This window comes from Hakea prostrata, chromosome 4 (assembly GCF_041222555.1).
Source record: "Hakea prostrata isolate BN-2017 chromosome 4, UWA_Hpros_2, whole genome shotgun sequence".
NCBI classification, from domain to species: Eukaryota; Viridiplantae; Streptophyta; class Magnoliopsida; order Proteales; family Proteaceae; genus Hakea; species Hakea prostrata.
The window spans coordinates 27,973,524-27,998,434 of record NC_142603.1 but is presented as its reverse complement, the minus strand read 5'-3'; the positions used below and the strand labels follow the sequence as shown (position 1 = coordinate 27,998,434).

General features: G+C 39.1%; 2 protein-coding genes and 1 pseudogene across 2 annotated transcripts in view; 2 read left to right on the top strand and 1 right to left on the bottom strand.

The window, feature by feature from the left end:
- Window positions 1–14,546, top strand: part of LOC149018642 (uncharacterized) — a 31,696-nt gene extending 17,150 nt beyond the window's left edge. The window contains exons 2-4 of the mRNA XM_089152800.1: window positions 12,971–13,111; window positions 13,385–13,463; window positions 13,534–14,546. The gene's annotated coding sequence lies outside the window, so the exon portion shown is untranslated. The remainder of the gene's footprint in view (window positions 1–12,970; window positions 13,112–13,384; window positions 13,464–13,533) is intronic.
- A 3,444-nt stretch (window positions 14,547–17,990) lies between these two features.
- On the top strand, window positions 17,991–19,118 carry LOC149018641 (protein IRX15-LIKE pseudogene; annotated as a pseudogene).
- Window positions 19,119–20,121: 1,003 nt separating this feature from the next.
- On the bottom strand, window positions 20,122–20,550 carry LOC149018640 (uncharacterized). The gene has a single exon (XM_089153932.1). It carries the CDS (start codon window positions 20,548–20,550, stop codon window positions 20,122–20,124), a length of 429 nt encoding a protein of 142 aa, XP_089010058.1.
- Between the last annotated feature and the right edge of the window lie 4,361 nt (window positions 20,551–24,911).

Genomic DNA, 24,911 nt, shown 5'->3' with positions numbered 1-24,911 from the left:
AGGCATGTCCTCTGCTGCTGTGCTTGCCTTGATCATGTCACTGTACTCTTCTTAGAGAGACTTTTTTTGTTAATTAGGGCTTGATCTTCAAGGGCCTTGATCTCTACCTAATTCTTTATGACTTGGGCTTCCTAGTCTTCCTGGGACTTCCCTGTAATTTCCTTATAAACCAATGACTGTGCTGGTGGGTAAATTGATCATGTTCCTGTTGCCTGTCCAAGTGTCCTCTGTCAGAAAATTCTTCTAGGTCTGCTTCTAGAGGTGGACACTATACTTCCTCTGGAGGAGTTGGCGGATGGCATTGGGAGATTGGATCTCCCCTTCTTTGAGAACACTGATTGCCTGGATAGTCCTGTATTCAGTGGTTAGGGCTGCTGCTTCCCCAATTTTCTGTCATGCATGGTATTTGCCTTAGTCATCTGAACAAGTACCTCTTGCTGGCCCTTCTGGATTTGGCTCAGCCGTATACTTAATTCTGATTATTGTGAATGCATCAAGGTGGTCTAAGGCCGGCTGGAATCCTTTCTCTGATACCAATTGATGTAAACCAGGTCTAGGGTTAAAGGGTAAATTGGTAATTCCTTAGACTTGGGGTTTAGCCCAGGAGTTTCCAGAAATAGTAGAGGGTTTTGTGCGGTTTTAATCCTGCTCAAGGTATGCTGTAACTGAAGTTTCTAATCTGAATTATTATAGGAGTTAAATTTCAGATTTGAAAAGTCAAATCCTAGGCCAAATAGGACTTGGTTAGGCTTTACAGAAGTTTTGGCCAGTGGTTTTTTGGGCTCTGATTTTTCTGGTTTTATGTTTCAGATTTAGGACTCAGGGTTTTGGAAAGGTTAATGTGGTCTGGAAGTTTTGGTTTAGGGTTTTATGAAGTTCCTACGTATTCTGCAGAAGTCCAAGGTTGATGAAGACTTGCAGAAAATTTCAGATTAGGAAAACAAGGTGAGATGGGGCAATTGACTCGGGGTTTCTCTTCTATGGCTAGGTACGACACTAGAGAAGGAGAGGAGGGTTCAAGAGGGGCTGGAGAGGTGGGTTTAATGAAGGAGAGGTGCTGCTGCTTGCGCAGAAACAGGGGAGGAAGGGGATGACTTACTATTGATGAGGGAGAGGGGCTGGAGCTGCAGAATGAGGAAGGGAATCTGCTAGGGTGAATTGTGACTAGGTTGGGGTTGATTCTATGGTTAGGTAAGAAGGAAAGGGCTGGGGAATCCTACGGCTGAAGTTGGATGGAATGGGAAGGCTGCAGACCGGGTAGGTGGGGTTGAGATGATCTATAACTTACTTGGGAAGTTGAGATGAGACTGGACTAAGTGCTGGAATGCCTTGGTGATCTCTTGAAGCTGCTGTAATTGAAGAAGATGATGATAAACAGAAGAATTTCAAACACAAACACTCAACCAAGGCCCACCCATTGAAGGAGACCCTGGTCTTTACTCAATAATTCAATTAATCCTCAAAACTGAAAATAAATTACTATGACGAGGCCTTTTATAGCCTGAAACAAGGACTTTGACTGACTCTGGGATTCCCTTAACTGGGAGGAACCTTCTACTTATCAAATTGGACTCTTATCTAATCTAAAAGAGAATCAAAATACTACGCGATAGATCTCACTCTCCCACTTTAGGTCATCTAATTAGAGACATGCTAATTAAATAACTTAACACGTAAGCAACCAAATTACAATCAAACACAACTTTGACTCTAGATAAAATACTACAAACAACTTCAACTTGGACTCAAATAAAATCTGAAATAAATCCTAATTTAATTATAGGAGTAAATTTAGGGCCAAAATGCTCAAAATTGAGAGCCATCCTTGGGGGCCCACTTGAGCTTTCAGCTAGGGGGTCCCCCTGTTCACATCATAACGAGTCTAAAAATTTCATGAAAATTCAAGAAAAATAAAAGAAAAGGATGATATGATTAGAGATTTTTACCTAGGGATGTGGGTCCAAACAGAAAATAAGAGAGAAAGGAGAGTGGGAGTTCTGTAGGAAGCCACTTCTACTTGACTGGAGCCTTATGGATGCTGCAATTCACCAGAAGATGGAAGTTGAAGGCCGTCCTATACAGCCACAGTCAAGCGTCTAAACTTGATTACACTTAGAATCTCTTAAGCCTTGGATCTTCAAAATTTGACTTGATAGAACCAGATCTTAATGCACAAGAGATGCTTGAAGGGAAGTTTTTTATATTCAATGTTCAAAATTTGATCTTTCCCCATCGAGTGGAGTGTCTATTTATACAAATTATGGGTTGGAATTCCTAGTCTGATTTGGATTCTCAGCCTTATTCTAACTGACTTCTAATGCTAAATACTTTGAGGTCTTTATGGTTAGACCTGCACAAGAACTGACTTAAATAAATAAACACATTCTTAAAAAATATAAACTAATGTGCATAACACTCCTATTAATTGGACAAAATATAATTCTTGAGATATGGGGTGAAACTTGGAAGGAATGTACGTAATAGATATGATTCTGATAAGCCCCTTGTATCACGAGTCTATAAGCGAAAGCGTGGCAAGCAAATCCCCTAAATCGGGTGGAAGATTTGAAGAGTCATATTACATTCAAGTTACTTCTTAGGATTAGATTTGAAGAGTCATATTACATTCAGGTTACTTTTTAGGATTAGATTTGAAGAGTCATATTACATTTAGGTTACCTTTTAGGTTTAGATTTGAAGAATCCTATTCGAATTGGGATGATTCTGTTGATTAATACTATAGGAACGAAATTGCTATAAATAGGGGGAAGGAAGAGTAGAGGAGACAGGTCTTTTGAGTTATTGGGTGAGAGTTATTGCTCTTGGGTAGCCGTAGGATTCACCTACTGCTAGTAGTGTGTTTTGTTTCTCGTTCAACTTTTATTCAAAGTCCATTATTGCTATTATCTTCTTGAGTTATTCCATCTTTGTTAAGTTGCCTCATTTGGGTACTTAAGAATTGGTATCAGAGCTGTAACAATCCAGGTAGGTGATGGCACTACCTTCGTTTTCTGGTGAAGGAGTTCAGAGATGGATTTTAGAGGTTCTTCTCTTCTATTGGGAGAACCAGATCGAGGAAGAGCAGTGGTTGGGGGTGGCGATCCAACATCTGGAAGGAGAGGCACTTGACTGGATCTATCGCAAGAATTGGACGGCATTTTCTTGGACAGGATTCAAAGAAGCCCTGAAGTGTGAGTTTAGCAACGGGAGACAACCGAGATCAAATTTGGAGATAGACACCAACCAGGTTGGATCAGAGTATAGTATCAATGTGACTGAATCGCCAAATCGGGCTATAAAGAAGGCTAGAAAGAAGTATTGAACGGAGGATGAAGTTCTGCCGGCTACAGAAGTCACGCATCACCAAACGTGGAATAGAAAGACAAAGATAGGATTGAGTGAAGATACCTACCGGACCAGAGTGGAGAAGCAATATTCAGCGATAAAATCAAGATGCAGTGAAGTGAAGAAGCATAGAAGGAGGCTAGGTACAGTCGGCGGCAAGTTGCAGGCGGCGAAGACTTCGGTTTGCAGGAAAGGAAGAAGACGATGGAGTTTTAGGGGTTTTGGGGTTGGTTCAGTTCACCTCAAACCGGTTCGTGGGTTTGGTCCAATCCCTATGAGCCAAAGATTATGTTATTTGGGCCTCAATCAGTTATGTTTCGTCTCAAACTTAAGGCCCAAACAAACCCAACACAAAGACTGGGCCGCTAGACCCCCCAAAGAAACCCCCTTGGGTCAAGCCCACTCCATTAAACCCCAGCCCATCTTATTTCATTAACCCAATATCCAACCCATATTCCTTAATCCACCATTTTAAGTGCTTAGGCCTAACCCATTTAAAAGACCACCCTTGGGCCCAACCCATTCCATTAACAACAAGCCCATCTCGTGTCTTTAATCCATATTTCCTAACCCGTTCAAAAGAATTATTTTGGGCCCAATACCATTTCATTAACCCAAAACCCACATTTTCTCATTATTACTTTGGGCCAAATTACTCATACGAACCAAGCCCCCAACCCAAGACCAAGCTGACCCAACCAAATACCAAAGGAGCAGTCAAACCGAACCAGAAAATTGGGAGCCATTGTCTTCAACCTCTGAAAATCAAGACGGACAGCGAGGCGGCAATATTGGGGTTGCAGTGTTTACGATGGGTGATGGCTTCGTTGCCGGCGACAAATCGAGTGTATCGAGTTTTTTTTTTTTAGCTCACCCCAGAAGCCTTGCTCAACATTCGTTTCTCTAGTCAAGGGATGCTGGAGGTTTTGATTCAATGGAAAGGACTGCCTCCTTGTGAAAATACTTGGGAAATTTATGATGAGATGCAGTCCCACTTTCTAGATTTTCACCTTGAGGACAAGGTGAAACTGTTGGAGGGGAGTATTGATAAGCCCCTTGTATCACGAGTCTATAAGCGAAAGCGTGGCAAGCAAATTCCCTAAATCGGGTGGAAGATTTGAAGAGTCATATTACATTCAAGTTACTTTTTAGGATTAGATTTGAAGAGTCATATTACATTCAGGTTACTTTTTAGGATTAGATTTGAAGAGTCCTATTCGAATTGGGATGATTCTATTGATTAATACTATAGGAACGAAATTGCTATAAATAGGGGGAAGGAAGAGTAGAGGAGACAGGTCTTTTGAGTTATTGGGTGAGAGTTATTGCTCTTGGGTAGCCATAGGATTCACCTACTGCTAGTAGTGTGTTTTGTTTCTCATTCAACTTTTATTCAAAGTCCATTATTGCTATTATCTTCTTGAGTTATTCCATCTTTGTTAAGTTGCCTCATTCGGGTACTTAACAGATTCTCCAAGTTAGGTTGGCTTTGGTGGCTAAATTGTGAATATATGGGTTCTTTTTTTTTTTTTTTTTTTTTTTTGGGGGGGGGGGGGGGCAGGGATGGGGTGTGTGTTTAAGGAGTACAAAAATTCAAGAAAATATTTATATCTTAAAATTCAATGGCCAGAATGGGGTCAAACTGGGATTTAAGTTCATTAGGGTTGGAAGGAGGAGAAAAAAAAGGGGGGGGGGTTAGTGATGTACCTAAAGTGTGGGGTAGACATAACTGTTAGATTGATGTAGATATGACCTTAATCTCTTGAAAATTAAGAAAATTCTAGAAAAACAAAAAAGGGTGATATGAGAAGGAACCTACCTACGGATGGGGCTCCAAACAGAAAATAAAAGAGAATGGACAGGGTATTCTGTTGGCTGCCAGTTATACTTGATTGGAGCCTATGGATGCTGCCATTTACCTAAAGAGTTGCAATTCTCCAGTAGATGGAAGTCAGAGGCTGTTCTATACAGCCATGGTCAAGAGTCTAAGCTTGATTTCGCTTATAACGTTCTTAAGTCTTGGATCATCAATGCCAGTTTATAGAACCAGATCTTAACACGCAAGAGATGCTTGAAGGGAAGCTTTATATTCAATATTTAATATCTGATCTCTCTTTACTGTGACTGACTTCTAATACTATGAGGTCTTTATAGTTAGACCTATAAAAGGACTGAACTAACTAAATAAACACAGGTTTTAATAGAGAACTGAACATAAATAGAAAATAAGCAGCTGGGCAGGAGCCCTAGGTGCTGGGAAGCCATCCTACAGGGATGTGTTGGCCATTGACGTGGTTTTGGACTAGCAAAACTCGTCAACTTTCCAGCCCTACTTACTCTATTGTGGTGCTCCCTTCTTTTTCCTCTTATCTCCTCACAACATCTTTAGATAAAGTTGTTCTTTCAGGCTTTCTCTCTCCTTTTCTTGGTTTCTGTTTCTTACGTTGTCTGGCTATTTCCTTCTCAATATTGCTGCTACTGTGGGCAACAGCCTCCACTCCCTGTGGTTTATATTTGGTGCCCTAATTCCCTGTTTTTTTGTTGTACTGTTAAACATTACAGTGATTTAGAGATTATTTGCACTGATTACTTTCTGTTCTCTCATTTAGTGGATGCATGTTTCGAGGTTTTATTCTTGGCATTGATTATTTTCAGGATCATGAGTTTATAGACTCAATTAGGTATCATGCTCCCTCATCCCCCTCCTCATATTCCCCTACTGAATGCTTTGTTATGTAACTGCCCTATAATACGGAAATTATAGCTCATCACTTTAGTTTAACTTTTTTCACTTCATGTTGATCATATACTTATGCTGTTCCTAGTCTATATTCACCTCCCACTTCCTAAGATGTTACCTTTAATAAAGCTTTCCTGACCAGCCCCTAATCACTAGAGTTCCCTACAGCAGTCTTCATATCAGAGCCTGGTTCTAGGTTTCTTGCTTTTGCTGGTTGTGAACCTAAGTATCATTGAGTCACCTTTTGCATGTTTACCCATAGTGATGAAGTTTATCCAAATGTCTACCCGAATGCCCAAATTATACCGACCAACCACTATATTAGATTGCTTCAACTAGATACTGATCTCTCTATGCTAATCAAGATTTTCTTAAAATTGCACATGAGGAGCTGACGGCACAGGCTGGTAACCCCTAGTTATTGAACAAATGTCCAAGCCCTTATAACTAGGGTGTCACTGCTGTGGATGCAGAGGGCTGGAATACTCAAGGCAATGGGCAATCTAGATAGAAATGATGCAGATCCAGCACCTGTTTAGGCTTCTAATTAATGGAATATAACTACAGCTGGTTACCTAGGTAATGGTCATTTGATCCTTCAGTGGTGTCAAGCTCAAGGACAAAAAGGATGTTTACTTAGTTTTTTTTTCTTCCCATGGTTCAATTGGTCAGTTAGGTATTACGTTGAGTCAATTTAAGTTTGGGCAATTATGTCTTTTATCATGTACTTAGGTCCATTCACGCTCCAAGCGAATAGCTGCGGCTATGTTCTGTTTTGCTTTTTCTCATTTTCAAGTCCTATTAGTATTAAGATTTTCTTGTTAAGGCTGTTGCACACTAACATTCCTTTAAAAATAACACCCACCAAAAGAGAGGGGGGGGGGGGGACGTGGAAGAATAGATTCAGATTTGATATTATTATATTTTTGCTTGTGAAAAGTGCTGCCATTGCTTTTGCCTACTCCATCCATCCAAGCCTGAAACTTGGGTAGTTGCATCCAAGTCAGGGCTTCTTGGTGAATCATATCGAGGTTGCTGTTAGGGGTATTGTGGTATAATGTCAAAGGCCTGTTGTGACTGAGGAGCCTGTCTTCATTCATCTTATGAGCTGTTAAGACTCATGGTTGTCAAGGCTTAGGGGACACCTTGTTGCCTTGGTTTTTGTTGCCCTCTATTGCCTCAACCCACCTTGAGAACCATGGTTAGACTGAACAAACACTGAGGTCAGCCTGCAGGTCCTCTCATCACCAGACCTTTCTTTCCCCTTCTTTTTAGTTTCTTAATCACCCAATACCCTTTTGTTGAATTTTAGACTCCCAAAGACACAAAAAAGCAAAGTCAGATACCAATCTAACCATGAGATTCATCCCAAACTTCATACGCATCATTCCCCTCAACCCCACTGACCGTGAATCCAAACCTTATCTAATTCTGAACATCCTAACCCTAGAAACCACGAATTCTTGAATTTCAAGATTTGAAACCCTAAAAATCAAGAAACCTAGTATCTTTTTATCTAGCCAACCAAAATTGCAAATTATCTTCTACTTAATAAATCCTAGGTTCGGTCCATGTCTCACCCAATTATAATATCCAAAAACCCAAATTTCTAATCTTAACGATTCACCCCTTGTTACTGATGTGAACCAAATCCTAGGGTTCAAATATTGGAATTGTCCCCCTAGAATTAAGCTCACTCTAGGATCCTCTCTCTTATGAACTGGCAGTCTTCTAGGGTCAGAATGCCTTCAGTGGTTGGTGTTTGAGTGATTTTAAGGTTTGCAAGGGTTGGACAAAGGCCTAGAAAAATTCGGGCAGGCTCAGAGTTAAGGGACTTCAAGATTTTTAAACTTGAAACCTTTCTGTAATGTTAGTTTCATATCTGAATTTATGTCTTGGGGTTAGGTTTGGGAGCTTAGGGTTGGATCGAAAGATACTACGGTTTAGCTGCTGCTGTTTAGTATTTCCATAACTGAACTTTAAAGTTAAGGTTTAGAAAATAGGGTCTTAGGGTTTTGGTTAGGCTAGGAATGGAGCAGTTGTTGTGGTTTTCTAATTTCAAGCTTAATCCTAATTGGATAGGATTTAGTTGGAGGTTTTCTGTTTGGAGTGGGACTCTTAGGAAAGTCAACTAGGGTTAGGAGTTAGGGCTTGGAAGGGAAGGGGAAGTAGAGTAGGTGTAGGAAATGATAAATTCTATAAGGGTTTGAAGTTTGGTTGGGGGATTTTGGAGTTATAGAGATTTTAGTATTACTAGGGTTTAGGGTTTCCAGAGGTTGGGTGTAGGATTTTCTAAAACCTAGGGTTTAGGGTTTAGGGTTTAGGGTTTAGGGACTGGCACCATTAGAACCAGTGTTGCTGTTAGTTTCTTTCACTTCAGTAATTGAATCTTATTAATTTTGGTATTCAATTCGCGGATTCTTATCAATATCAATCAATTCCAATTCTTTCTTTTTCTATTGGTTCTTTTCCAATCGGGATGTATGGATCGATGGATCTATGTGTTTATATAGATCCTGTTCATGGATTAACGAGATTTGTGTACCCCCAATGTCACATCCATCAGGCCGGTACCCTACCTGGCATACCCGAGTGTGTGATCCACAGCCCCGAAGATCAAGTATCGAGGAAATCATCCTCCCACATAAGCAACAACATAATTAAGAACATAAATAATCAATGTGCAAAGTATAAATGAGAGATCTAAATAAGGAAGGAAATAAATCATATATCATCAGAGTACGAAAGGTAACAATAATGTCAAAATCATAAAGTAAAGTGAGGCGGAAACTCACTCTACCAATCACAGCGGAATAGTAGTTCAGAAAGAAAAGGAAAAGAGATTAAAACTAATCCCAATAACAAGTGCAATGAGTAACTAAATCGTTTTCAATCTTATAGAGAACATCTCTATAAGTGTAAATCTCAAAAATAGCACAAGGGCGCTTCCATTCTATCGACGGACTAAGCATTGTACGCAGCATGACCACCCGTGGAATTTTCAAGGTAATCGTCGTAATCGTAATCACCTTCTTGGAAATATGTCTCCTCTCCCTGCGCTTTTTCATACGTGCAGTCATAATATTTGAGCCTGTAGAGTAATCTAACAAGACGTAGTACAGAAGGAGTGAGTTTCAAAAGAAACCCAGTAAGGCAGTTAAATCCATAATAATATAAATGGCAGGATTCCAAAGCAAAACGTAAATGCAATATGGTATGAGACAAACAATGAATGTATGAATCTAACTCTATGTATGCTGGTCTCTATTGGCAAACATGCTTTAAGTCATAGCACTGTACTTCTTTAGGAGGGTCTCATCTCACAACGCCGGTTGGTAGTGGGTCCTTCATCCTTCGGGACAATCCATGGCTGGGGGTATAGGTCACCGCTCTCTCACATCACCATTAGTCTAAGTATTGGCGCATGTCAGGGTTAAAGCCTAGCCAAATGCGAGTCTTCTACTTAGTTACATCAACTCAGATCCAGATACGTCCATTCCTCGCCCCTGGCGATCCTTTCCGGTATCCTTCACACTAGAGTCCTATAGTCCCTAACTATGGATTCATCAACTCTATTGGTTATCCACATATGGTAAACGGGAAGCTCTCATGTCCCCTCACGGGTTGGTTACCGGTCTTGAGCGCCCATGAGCCCAAGTATATCCATATGCAACCCTACCAATGAATGGCCCCCATAATGTGATTAATGTCCTCTCACGGGTTGGTTACCGATCTTGAGCGCCCATGAATCCCCATTGCTACCACGGGTTGTTCGGTCTCAATACCCCTCCGACTAGGGTCTGATCTAACGGGGACATCCTAGCCAAACACTGCTAGACAATCCTAAGTATGACAACCAATAGTTTAGGAAGGTGTCAAAGGGCATCTCCGGAAATGTCCCATAATATTCCCGTTGATGTCCAAGGACAGAAGTGTTAAAAGGACACCTCTCCTTTCTAAACCATACCTAATCAGTCACAATCATCAATCAATCATATCACAAATATAGTAACTCCCCATATGGAAAGTAATCAAGAACATGATCCAACTCATATATAATTAACAAGTAAAGTCATACATAAACTAAATAATATAAACAAGTAATGCTACTGTAATTGGAGTAGTTGCATCAGTAGTACATCAATATAAGAATCTATTTATGGAAATAAATCAGAAAGATTTAAATATGGAAACTAAATCATGCAATCTATGTAATTAAAGAAATAACTATCCTTACCTTAAATAATTCGCAAAGAATCCCGAGAATCAAGGAAGATCTTTTCTAAACTTGGAAGGGGATCCTAGACAATGTACATACCTTATTAGCGAAGATCTCCAGTGAGATAGGAATCAAATCAACCAAAACAGAGGCTATTGTCTTTATTGGTCGATTGATTGGTCTACTGACTCAGTCGACCAATCAGTTGACCAACAGAGTCAATGACAGACAAAATCAGAGATTTCTGATCCAAAATCCAAATTTTATGAATCGAATTGCCACCAAACAAGAAGGGAATGCTATGACAGTGTATTGGTCTAAAGAGAACTTCAAAACCCTAACAACATCAAGTCCTAAAGTCACAAAATAGGAAATAAAACTTACCATAAATAGGTCAGTTAGGGTTCTTAGAGAAATCATGGCAAATTCATGGAGGGGAAACTAAAGAATGATAGATTACTAATCTGATAGAGAAATCATAGAAAACATGTATAGAATTTCTAGAAAAACAGATCTAAGATTGAAGAACTTTGAATCCAAAAAGAGAAAGAAGATGAAGACATAGATTCCTTCAAAAGCAAGTGATGATCTTGATTAAGATCATCCGTCAAGCCTTAAATCCTTAGGAAAAGGTAGTGAGATGAGTAGAGTGATGGTTGCAACAGAGATGCAACATCAACCCCATTGTTCTTAGTTAGAAAAGGAAAGAAAAACTACAGAAAACTAAAGATGGAGATGAGAGGAGGATGATCATATACCTTATGATGCAAAAGCCAGAGAAATGACGAAGATCCAATAAGAAAACCACCAAGGATGCAAAGGAGATGACTTGGGAGAGCTCTGGTTCGTTCCAGGAAGTTTGGAGGCACAAAAGACGAACTAGACTTGAAGTTGGGCTTAAATAGAGCAGCCAAGACCTGATTGAACAAAACAGATCTCATTGGTCGATTGATTGGTCGATTGGCCCAGTCGACCAATCAGGACAGCAAGGCCAAGGTAGGGAATTGAAGGTTCAGATCAAATCCAAACTCAAAGGGGTTTTGCAAACACACTAAGTAGCTTACCTAGCATGTAGAAATGCCTTCGAACCAAGTCAGAAAATACTCCAAGTCCATCAACTAATCCCATCTTCATCAGGGTGTAGTTTCCTTTTTAGTCCTGAACAAGTTTCCATAAATGGAACACTGTCATCAACTTCCATGGATTCTAAGCCAGACACCAAGTCTTCCACTGAGATGGCCCATAGTTGACTTCTTCATTTACTTCGGGTTGTCAGACCTACAAACAACAGGGTTTCCGAGTCAAGGTTAGGGCTGGATTTCACACCCAACGTTTAAAAGTTGAATATTTCACCAACAATGGAAAAGGAAGTTTTTGTTCTTGCACTTTGGGGGTTGTCTGTTTTTTCCATTGGGAATTTGATTTTTCAATTATTTTTATTTGGATCTAATATAGGGTATTTTCTTTATATCATAAGGCAATGAAATAGCAGATATAAAATTATTTCAATAGGATGATATTAGGGGTTACTATGGGCAAAGGAGTTCACTGCCAATAAGGTGGCCACTGCCTAGACCACCCAAATTCTACTTGGAGGCATTTGTTGCACCTTAACAATTATGTTTAAAAAAAGTATTAGTCCCTGCATGGACCTGCCTTGGTAGATGGGTTGCACGTTATCAAGAAAATCACTGTGTAAATACAGGTGTACTTTGGATTTGTGATGTTACACGTTCCCAATTCTTTGATGGTTGAGATAGCATGCATCTCTCTCTTATTTCCTTTCAGTTGAAAGTAATTACAATGGGACATTGATTGAATAATATATAGAAAATAAGTTGCCTTCTGAGATACTCTCTCTCTCTCTCTCTCTCTCTCTCTCTCTCTCTCTCTCTCTCTCTGTGTGTCCCTAGACAGGTAGTATTTGGCATCACTGAAGGAAAAATTGAACCAAAAACAATCACCTTGCTTAGTCAAATAACAACTAATAATGATGAAAATTTTCTTTCAGCATTTCTTGCAATCAACTCATTTGGCGCACCACTTTGTTTACATGCAAATACTAGCGGGTGTCAAACTATGTGGATTTGAGTCGGGCCTGTGTTTGAGATGTGATGATGCCTCATATGTTATGATTTGTTTGCCTAATGTTCTATGAGAGGGGTGTGAGAGAGATCCCTTAGGCTTGGCTTGTTTGCAAGATAAAAGGGGTGGAAAAATAAATAGGTGGGACCAGCTAGTAGTGGGGTGGGGGAAGAGGAAAGAAAAGGAAAGGGTTTTGTTGAAAAGTTGAAAATGTGGGTCCCATTTTTATCATTTTCATCCCTTTCCCACAAAGTCTCACTACAAATGTAGGACTTCTAAAAGAGATGGGATGGGGAAAATGTGATGCCACATTAGTAGACAAGCTTCCTTAAATAAGAAAGCTTGTCTACTCATTTCCCCAACCCATTGAACCAAACAATCTACATTCTAAAATTTTGTGGAATGATTTACTTTTACCACCCCACTTCAAATTCCTTAAACGAATGGTACCTTATTGTATATGACTTTATGAAGCAGATGCTACTTGCCATTGTAGTTTTGTTACTGACCTTAAATTGTTATTGTTATTAGTACTGGGTGGCTTCTTTGATATGTTAATTAGTATAGAACTGTCTTTGCAGGGACATTTGCAACATCCTCAAGAAAAAGTTGCCACAACCCCAGTATTGTTAGATCTAAGATTCTAAAGCACAAACTGGAAGTAGAGGTTGAGCACACTGAGTAGTTAGTTCAAAGAAGAGCTCATCTACTTTGACTCTAAGGTAGGCCTTTCAACTCTCTGTGTCAACACTTTCAAACTTAAATTTCTACGTTAATTAGATGAGGACACATTTTTTGTTATCTGAGCACTTGATTGAGATTTCCAGTTTGAGTATTCTGATTATCTTATTAAATTCCTTGGACAGTATAAACTCTCTCTTTCAAGTTTATACACTACAAAGCCCACTTGCTGTTTCATGTTTTGTTGAAGATAAATGATCTGGATGTGAAATTAGTTTCCTTTACCACAATTAACATTTGTGTTTGATCGGTAGGCCCGATGGAGATTTGAACTCATGACCTCTTCATTAGGAGGCCCTGCTCTCGCCACAATTACCATAATCACTAGACTTGGTAAGATTACAGAAGACTCTCCATCTACTTGCAAAACAAAGCTGCTGTGTTAACATTTTGTTTCTGATAGGTAGTCCTCATGCAGATTCAACTCATGACTTCTTCATTAAGAGGTATTGTTCTCGCTAGAGTTACCATGTCAGTAGGCTTGGTATGATTACAGAAGACCCTCCATCTACTTGCAAACAAAGTTGCTGCATTTTGTGGTGATGCACTGAAATATACACCGATAGCAGCCTTTAGTGTCGGATAGGAAACAGATGCTGGAAATTTGAGAGCCCAACCATCAACTTCGAAATCAATCCCGGGGCTAAACAGCAAGTAAATATGTGGAGCATATGATGTTGTATTTTTGTATTAGAGGTTGAGATATATTTGTACAGTTTGTGTTTTATTTGATGCAATAATGTTATCCGAATTTGTATATAGCATTTTGGGTTTTAAGGTTAGTCAGAAATTTTATATTAAAAATTTAAAAGTTCATAATTATGCATAAATATTATTCCCTGTGCTTTGCATCAGGTTTTGAAGAGATGATTTGAAGAATTGGGATGCATGCCATGAGTGTTGTTTGTGTGTTATTGTGGCACTCATATGGTAATAGTTAGATCGGTCCTGATGAACTCATTTTCAGGGCATTTTCCATATTCTTATATCTAGACACAAGAGCCACGCAGGTCATACAAATAACAATCTTCCCAAGATGGGAGGCGAATGTATGGATCCATTAATCGGATATTTAAGAAGATTTGATTTGCTTATTCGTTATTTCTTTAGAAAGATTGGAGCAAATCCAAGCCAACAAATGGTTGCTTAATTGGTAAGATCAACACCTCTTGGTGAAGGGTTAATGATTCGACTCTTAAAAAACTCCCATCCACTACAAGGAAAAAAATAAAAAAACACCGGACAGTTTGCCAAAGGTTTCGTATGAACACAAGAACTTGACACTAATGTATTAGCACTCAAGGTCTATTAAGAAACAATCTCAATGGGAAAAATAGTTGAATGATTTCATATGAGAGAACTTCAAATATATAGGCAGCATACATCCCATGCTGTTAGGTAACTATGAATAATAAAATAAAGATATAAAACATAGAAATACAATACATGGAAATGTTTGTATGGAAATGATTTAATAGAGAAACCTAATCAAGCCAAAGCCAAATTAGGATATTGATGAAATGGAAGGATGAGATGGTATGGAAAGAATTCAAATGTAAAGAATGATGAATGGAAGGAATTCAAATGAGAGGAGTGATGAATGGAAAGAATTCAAATGAGAGGATGAAATGAAATGGAAATAATTCAAATGAGAGGAATGATGAACGGAAAGAATTCAAATGAGAAGATGAAATGATATGGAAAGAATTCAAATGAGAGACAATTAGGGAAAGGATGAGAAATCATCCTTATCACGCCTAATACTCCCCCTTAAGTTGGAGAGTGAATGTCAAGAACTCCCAACTTGCCTCTATGACTGAGAAATAAATCTTTTCCAAGGGCCTTGGTGAAAATGTCAGCAACTTGAGCAGCACTAGTGGTGGAGGTGGGTTGAATAAGACCATGTCGAACCTGATCATGAACCACATGACAATCAATCTCAATGTGCTTGGTGCGCTCGTGAAAGACTGGGTTCGCAGCAATATCCAGTGGTAGATCTTCGAGTCATAGGGCAACTTGCCCAATCTGAGTCACAATAAGCACGAAGAGATAACTCACTATCAGCAAATAAAAGAATCCCTTGTCCTGGAGTGCCCATGGAGGTAACGAAGTAAACGATTAGCAGCATCCATATGAGGTTTACGAGGCTCATGCATGAATTGACTAAGAACATTCACAGTGTGAACAATATCTGGATGGGTAATTGTGAGATAAATAAGTCTTCCCAATAACCGATGGTATGGTGTTGGATCAGGTAAGGGATCACCATCAGAAGTAGTTAACTTGAGGTGTTGTTCCATTGGAAATTGAGTCGGATTAGCACCTGTGAAACCAACAGCAGTTAAGATGTCCAATGTGTATTTTCGTTTGTTGATGAAAATACTTTTCTTGGAACATGCCACCTCGAGACCAAGGAAATATTTAAGCAATCCAAGATCTTTAATTTGGAAACGTTGCTGAAGAAGTGATTTTAAGTTGGAAATCACAGTTGTGTCAGACCCAGCAATTAAAATGTCATCAACATAAACAAGTACAAAGGTAGATGAAGACTCTGTAGGTAGAGAAAATAGAGAGTAATCTGCCTTAGATTGTGTATATCCAAGATCAATAAGGGCACCAGAAAGCTTGGAAAACCAATTACGGGATGCCTACTTAAGCCCATATAATGATTTGTGCAAGCGACAAACCAATTTCTCCCCCTTTCAATAATAACCAGGTGAAAGTGTCATATATACATCTTCATCAAGATCGCCATGGAGAAAAGCGTTGTTTACATCCAATTGATGCAAGGACCATCCTTTGATGGCAGCAATGGCAAGAAGTGTTCTGACAGTAACCAACTTAGCAACTGAGGCAAATGTCTCATGGTAATCAACCCCCTCAATTTAGTATAACCCTTTGCCACCAAACGCGCTTTATAACGCTCAATTGACCCATCTGAATGCCGTTTAATTTTGTAAACCCATTTACAACCTATTAGTTTCTTGTTTGGGGCCAAAGGTACAAGAGACCAAGTTTTGTTAAGGTCAAGAACTACAATTTCATTGTCCATGGCCTCCTTCCAATCAGGTGAAATAATAGCCTTAGCAAAGCTTGTAGGTTCAATTATAGCATTGAGGGCCTTGAGATACCTAAAATGGGATGAGGATAATCTATGATAGGATAAAAAATAACTTTCAGGAGTGAGAGTGCCTGTGCATGAAGGAGGAGCTTGGGCATCCATGGCGTAACAATGATAATCTTGAAGATGGGGTGGCGGTCGATGAACCCAAGATGGCCGAGAGATGGTAGTGGATGGGAGGGTGGGTGAAGGAGGTTCTTCAACCGGTTGGGGAGAGGGTGTGGTTGATAAGGGGGGGTCTAACAAGATGGGTAAACTACCAATATCTGAAGCTGCAATGGGTAAAACAGGCAATAATGGGGATGCCAATTTTGAAAAAGGAAAAGAATCTTCAACAAATGTGACATCACGACTAATGTAAACCTTATGTGTTTGTAAATCATAAATCGTATACCCTTTTTGTACATATGGATACCCAATAAAAACACCTGGAGATGCTCGGGGATCAAATTTATGACGAATGGATGAATGGCTATGACCATAACAAAGGCATCCAAAAGTTCGAAGATGAGAATATGAAGGGATCTTGTCAAATAAAACTTGAAGTGGTGACTTGCCATGTAACAGCAAGGTGGGTAAATGGTTAATTAGGTAAGCGGCTGTCAAAACACAAGGACTCCAAAACTTATGAGGTAGACTTGCTTGAAAAGAGAGAGCACGGGCCACATTAAGAAGATGGCGGTGTTTGCGTTCAACAACCCCATTTTGTTGGGGTGTATCAACGCAACTATGTTGATGAATAATACCATGGGTTGTAAAAAAGGCATTTGAATGGTGATTAAAAAACTCACGACCATTATCAGTTCGGAGTTGTTTAATTTGGTATCCAAATTGGGTTTTGATCATAGAAAAAAATTCCCTTAATCGGGACCAAGCATCAGATTTATGATTTAACAAAAACACCCAGGTGCATCTTGAAAAATCTTCCACAATAGTTAAAAAATATTTTGCACCACAAATTGAGGGAACGAAATAAGGTCCCCATATGTCACAATGTATCAATTCAAAGCAAGAGGTGGTAGAAATTGTACTAGATGGAAAAGGAAGTCGAGTTTGCTTAGCTAAAGGACAAATGGAGCAAACACAATCTTTAGGAAAAGAAATATTAGGATCCAAATGTGAAATATAACTAGAAACCTTTAAAGATGGATGGCCTAAACGAGAATGCCAAAGGTCTTTGGCAGGTAAAACAACAGCAACGACAGGATAATCCAACTCCAAATAATAAAGTCCATTGTACGCCTTGCCTAGCCCAATCCTCTCCTTCGTGCGTAGGTCTTGTATCACACAATGATCAGGATAGAAAGTTATGAAACAATGAAGTTGTTGGGTAAGTTGGGTAACAGATAATAAATTAAAAGCAAAAGAAGGAACATGTAATACGTTCGTGAGAGGTAAAGTGGGTATGGGGCTGCAATTCCCAATATGTGTAATAGGAACAAAACCACCAAAGACGAATAGATTGGGTGTGGGGAACAAGACTATCCGAATGAAATAAAGATAAGTCGGAAACCATATGAAGACTGGCACCCGAATCAATAACCCATAAAGAAGATACTTTACCTACAACATTTGCCAATGGTGGAATGTTACTAGATTCCAACAGATAGAGAAGTTTATGGTACTGATCTATGGTGAAAGATGGTGCAACAGCTGAAGGGATCATAGTTGCAGCAAAAGAGTGAACCGTATGAGAGGAATCCATTGAAGACGTAATATTGGTAGCCATTGAAGAAGAGATGGAAGATGAGGAAGAAGAAGACGTGGCTGATGAAGATGTAGAATCGTATGTTAAGCTGATACCATATTAAGAAACAATCTCAATGGGAAAAATAGTTGAATGATTTCATATGAGAGAACCTCAAATATATAGGCAGCATACATCCCATGCTGTTAGGTAACTATGAACAATAAAATAAAGATATAAAACATAGAAATACAATACATGGAAATGTTTGTATGGAAAAGAAACCTAATCAAGCCAAAGCCAAATTAGGATATTGATGAAATGGAAGGATGAGATGGTATGGAAAGAATTCAAATGTAAAGAATGATGAATGGAAGGAATTCAAATGAGAGGAGTGATGAATGGAAAGAATTCAAATGAGAGGATGAAATGAAATGGAAATAATTCAAATGAGAGGAATGATGAATGGAAAGAATTCAAATGAGAAGATGAAATGATATGGAAAGAATTCAAATGAGAGACAATTAGGTAAAGGATGAGAAATCATCCTTATCACGCCTAATAAGGTCCAACTTGTGTCGCTGTGTTGGTGGTTGGCGACACCACAGACACGGTGATTTTTTGAGGGGTTCGATTATTAATGGACAAACCCAGTTCTCCACCAACGTCGTCGATGCCCTCCTCCACTACGCCACCATCTCCAACGCCATTGATAAAATGTCTGCTGCCGAGCTAAGATCCATCGTTGAAGCCCTCTGCAACTACTGATCCAACCCCTGCAATTTCTTGGTATTTGGGCTCACCCACGAAACCCTCCTCTGGAAAGCCCTAAATCAAAATGGCCGCATTGTTTTCCTTGACGAGAACGAGTACAAAATCGCCAAGTTTGAGCAAAAGCACACTGACATGGAAACTTACGACGTGTCTAATGTCTTACACAACCAAGGTTAGCTAGATGAAGGAATTGATCATCTCTGCAAGGGAGCAGATTAGGAAGGAGTGTCGACCTGTACAGAATCTGCTATTCTCCGACTGCAAACTTGGGATCAATGATCTTCCCAATCACTTGTACGAGGTGCCTTGGGATTTAATCTTGATTGATGGACCCAAAGGTTATAGTCTATTGGCGCCGGGGAGGATGTCGCCGATCTTTACCATTGATCGCACTGCACATGGTTGAAACTTGAAAGCAAGGTCCAACATGTCGACCGTTGATGATATATCACCGATTTCTCGGCGATATATCGTTGACTTTTTTTTTTAATCGAGTTGCTAGGGGGTGTCATGGCGCCACTAGCAACACGGCGATATATCGCTGTGTGTCAACGATGCGACATGGTGATATCAGTGATAGATCGCCAACCCACTGTACCTTGATAGCACTGTGATGCTACAACTAATAATTCCAAAATTGAAACTTAGAGGTTCAGCAACAATGCGACGATGGTAACTGACAACTCATGACTGAAACGGAAAAAAAAATGATTACAAGCGTGCACTATCAAGACCTTCAATTAGCCTTTATGTTGATTAATGGTGTCCTATATGGAACTAGATAAACACTCCTAGACGTACATCCACTGGCTAAATTTTTTTTTCTACCAAAATAAAAAATCCGCTACTAAAATTATGATTATTTCAGTTGTGAGCATAGTTAATAATAAAAAGGGTGAAATAAGTGAACGAAACAATGCAAGGAAGACAGACAATGCCAACGAAGGCTGGCCCAGACAGTTTTGAAGTAACAAATTAATATATATATATATATATATATATATATATATATATATATATATATATATATATATATATATATATATATATATATATATAGATATAGATATAGATAATCACATTTTCATTAAGAGACAAGGGTAGGGTGGGAAACTGAACATAATCTTAGTATCCAATCAGAGGAACATGGTCAAGAACTCGTGCCTTGAACCGAGTAGGCCTTTCGTGCTAGGTGATCCGCAACACAGTTGGATCTTCTTTGAACATTAGTGAGCTTAAAGCCCAAAAACATATTACGTATAAATTTGATATCTTCAACGTAGTATAAAGGTGGGGGGAGGGGGTAAAGCTAACTCAGATAAATAACTCACTAGAAGTTGGGAATCAGTTTCTACCTTCACGTACTCAAAGCCATTTGCTATAGCTTCTAACATCCCTGCTCATATATCCTAGGCTTCTCCTTTGATCACATATGAGAATGATTTGGGAATGGATGTTGCCACTAATGTCTTTCCTTCCCAATCTTTAATGACGATCCCCATGCCAACCTTTTTTGTTTTATGTTGCCAAGTTGCATCGGTGTTCACCTTAACAAAAAGGTGACTTGGTTGCTTCCATTCCAGTCTTTCCTCCACATCATTGCAGGTTTCAGGCATGACACTTTGATTCACCTTTTTGACCGCTAACCAAAACTCAGAATGAGCTTGTATCGCCATTTGCATTACTTCAGTTGGTGACTTCAAGGTTTCACCAATTATCCTTGAATTTCGAGCTTTCCACAAGGACCATAAGATGAAGGATATCATGCTCTTCACTATATCTCCTTCCTTCTTCTCTAGAATCTGTAAGTTTTCCCAAGTCTTCATCCAATCGGCCATGGTCATGAATTCTCTATAAGAGCTTCTCCATGTTAATGGGCTCCCAAACCACACTGCTTTAGGAAATTCACAATGAAAAAGAGTGTGAGTGATGGTTTTTTCTTCCATTCCACAGGCCCCACAAAGTTGATCCACATTCATGCCCTTCTTGTTTAGCTCCTTTGAGATGGCTAGACTGTCATTACATGCTCTCCACAAGAAATTCTTCACTTTGGGAAGAGTTTAGCATTCCCAAGTATCCACCCAGTTTGGTGAGTTCATCTCATCCCAGTTGTGCCCTTTTGATGATGAAGGGATTCTTTCTTCCTCTTTCTCTTGGATTTTTTCAAGTAACCTGTAGGTTGATTCAACAGAGAATCTACCATCGGTGCTGGCACCCCAAACTTGAGTGTCTTGGGGAGGGAATAGAGCTAATGATATGCTAAGTATTGCTTCAACCTCATGTGGTAAGAAATACCTCTTTGTCTTCTCTTCTAAGTTCTAACCATGTTCGGCTTTGGGGATGAATGATGTCCGTTACCACATCAATATCACATTCCTCAGGTTTAGAAGATGTGACACTAAAGTTGTCCAAGCCAGGCACCCATCTTGCATTCCATATGCTTACTTGTGTTTCGGTGCCCACCTTCCATATTAATCCTTGTTTGAGAACCTCCCTTCCTTCCAATACACTTCTCCATGCCCATGAAGGGTTGTTCCTTGAGTTTGCTTCAAAAAAGGAACAATGAGAAAAATAGATGATTTTGAGAAACTTGGCCCACTTAGCCTCTGATTGTGAGAATAACCTCCAAGCTACTTTGCATAGTAGATCATGATTGTGTAAAAGAGGATCTCTTAAGCCAATTCATCATTTCTCCTTTATCCTACTCAACCTCTTCCAAAACATCCAAAAAAATGGGATTTTTGTCTTCATTATCACCCGAAAAAAATCTTGATACTTCTACTTTCATTTTGTCATGGATGCTTCTTGTGATCTTGAAGTCTGAAGTGGCATAGATGGTGGAGGGAAGTGCCACGACTTTGAGTAAGACTTCCCTACTAAATTGGTTCAACAATTTCTTCACCCAACCATTAAATTTCCTCCCCATGTTGTCGCTTAAAGAATGAATAACTCAACTTTTGAGACCCCAAAATCCGTAGGCAATCCAAGGTACTTTTGTGGCCCATTTCCATATTTGACTTTCAAGATTTTTGAAAACTACCTTTTAATCCTTGATGGTGTGTTGGGGCTGAAACAAAGAGAAGATTTTGGGAAGTTGATGGCTTGTCCCGATGCTTTGAATACACCTCCACACAATCCTTCAAAGTGTGAGCACTCTCCAATTTAACCTCCGAAAAAAGGATGCAATCACCAGCAAACATAAGATTGGTGAGAGATGATGTTCTTCCCCGGATTTTAATCCCTTTGATTTCTTTTGTAAGCTCCTTCTAATTGATGAGATTGATGAGGCGTTGGGAGCATATAAAAAAAAGAGCTAGGGATAATGGGTCACCTTGTCTTAGGCCTCTCTCTGGAATGATCTCAAATCTTTCCCCTCCATTTTACCAAAAATGAATACTTCACAGATGACAATGTGTTTAACACCATCTCTCTAAACTTGACTCCAAAATTCAACTTTGTAAGGATAGCATCCACAAATTTCCACTCCATTTTGTCATATGCTTTCTTCATGTCTAAATTTAATGCCAACAAAGATATTGTTCCCTTTCTTTTGCCCTTTGAAATAATGAAAGGCCTCATGAGCTTTGTAGATATTATATGAAATCAATCTCCCTTGTACAAAAGCTGACTTTGATGTTGGGATGATATCTAGAAGCACAAGATGATGTCTTGTTGCTAGCACTTTGATTGCAACCTTAATTGCTACTGAACATAGACTGATTGGACGAAAGTCCTCAACCCCTTCAGGATTATCTTTCTTTGGTATCATGCATAGTTGAGTATCATTGCTTCTTCGTGGAAAGAAGCTTGTAGAAAAGAAATTTGATACAAACTTGCACAATTCCTCATGTATTAGGTCCCAAAATGTTTGAAAAGGGGAGGAGGGGGGGGGGGGGGGAACCATCCACACCTAAGCTTTTAAGAGGTCCCATATCAAATAGTATTCTCTTGATTTCCTCCTCCAATGGTGGTGAGATGAGATGTAAGTTATAATCCTTAGTGACTGTTGCTGAGATCCCTTGAAGGGCATCTTCAATATGTTGATCCTCCACCTCCATTGATGTAAAAAGGTCTAAGTAGTAATCTTCAAGCAAATCATAAACCCCTCCTCCTTTGAAGCACACCACGTACCATTTCCTTGCTTAAGTTTAACTACCTTGTTGGATCTTCTTCTTGTCACTATTTTTGCATGAAAGAAGGATGTATTACATTCCCCTTCATTTAGCCACTATATTCTAGATTTTTGTTTCCAAAAAATTTCTTCACACTTCAAGTAAGAGATCTTCAAGTTCTTTTGATAGCTTACTCTCTATTGCTTGGGTTTCATTTTCAGCCTTTTGATTTTGAAGCTGAGCCTACTATTTTTGTAGAGTTTGAATTTGAGTTTGCAATGCCCAAAACATTCTTTGTTCTACTTCTGTAAATCTTCTTGGCACCAACTTAATTATTTGAATAAAATTGATTACTCATTTTCTTCTTCGTCTTAGTTCCGAGCTAGTTGAATAATTGTTTCACAGGTTGGATTACTAAGCCATATAGCTTCGAATATGAAGGGTCTCTTACGTTTTGATACTCTCTCATCTGTACCAATGGTAAGAGGGGCATGATCTGATGCTATAGTTGCTTCCACAAACACTGCTGATTCAAGGAATTTCAATAACCATTTTGGATTAGCCATAGCTCTATCTAGCTTGATCCTTATATTCTCTTTTCCCAATTTTTTATTGCTCCAAGTGTAATGTGCTCCATGGAACCCAAATCAATTAGATTGGAACCACCAACCATGTCTCTAAATTGTTGTACATCTCTGGACCCTCTACATGAACCCCCACTTTTTTTATGCCATGCTAGAAAAAAATTAAAATCTCCTGTGCATAACCAGCTCTTTGTTCTCTCTTTACTTAGCTCAAGTAGTGAACTCCAAATCTCTTGTATAAGTTGTTTAGGAGGATCACCACAGACACAAGTGAGAAAGAAACTATTACCTGAAACTCCCCGGCAACGGCGCCAAAAACTTGTTTGCTTGTGTCTAAAAAATGCTACGCAAGTGCACGTGTCACAATCAAGTAGTAAATAATAAGTAGAGTATCGATCCCACAAAGAATTTTATTGTTAACTATCAATGTAAAAGGAAGGCTAATTTAAACAAGATTAACAAAATTACTTTGTGATTAATAAACTAAATAAACAAAGGACATGTAAATTAAACTAAATGTACTAAATGAAAAGTATGCAATATAATAAATGGTAAGAATGTTGGGGATCAATTTCCCCTCCCCTGAATTTGACTGTCAAAACTACAGCAACGCTGTAGCACAAGGTATATCAAGGAACCTGGAACACAATTGCATACGGGTATCTACCAATCCACATATGCATTAACATCCTATTCAAAACCCTCATATTCCTATGGAGAATTGAACTGAGGATGCAGATTACACCCAAGTTCCAATATTGCTTACGTGAGGTAGGTGAGTATTCCTACCCCACCCACTAATTAGCTAAACCCAAATAAGGATTAGGCTAACTCACGCCATTAAGCATTTATCTAGGTCTAATTAACTCTAATTAACTAAAACCACAGCATTCACTCACGGATGATCAGTCAATAAATAAAATTACTCATAAACTAGCATGCTTAATACATTGATAATAGACTGTGCTACAACAGAGCTACAGAAAACTGGATAATTACAGCTCAAATCACAGGTTCGGGTACTCTTATCATCCCAACACAATAAGAGCTTAGCTCATATTAAAGTTCAAAAGCAGAGAAATATATGCAGTCATTAACACAATTTAGCTAGAGTATGAAGATTTAAGAATTATATAACCAAATAGAAAGTCGGAGATGCTTCCACACTGCTCCAGCTTCCTATCTCCAGCAGGTCTTCTTCATGCACGAGCTCAACTTCCTCTTCTCTCCGGTCCTCTCTGTTTCTTCCTCTTGTTGTCCTCTTATCACTCATCTGCCTCCCTTCTCATTTTCCCAAACTTTCCTCAAATGATAGGGTAGAAATGGGCAATAGGATTAGAACCTTTCCTCTGGTATCAAGGGCTGAGATCCTTCATGTGGTGACAAGAAGAATGTCTAATTAGTTAACCCCTTTACAGTCATTTCACTAGGTGGTACTATGTGAGTTCAATCTGGGAATATTTTACTACGTAATGCTGCAACATCTTTACAACAAACTGAGAA

What these genes read in the sequence shown, in the direction of transcription:
- LOC149018640 (XM_089153932.1), bottom strand. Translation starts at nt 20,550, where the DNA reads ATGGCCGATTGGATGAAGACTTGGGAAAACTTACAGATTCTAGAGAAG.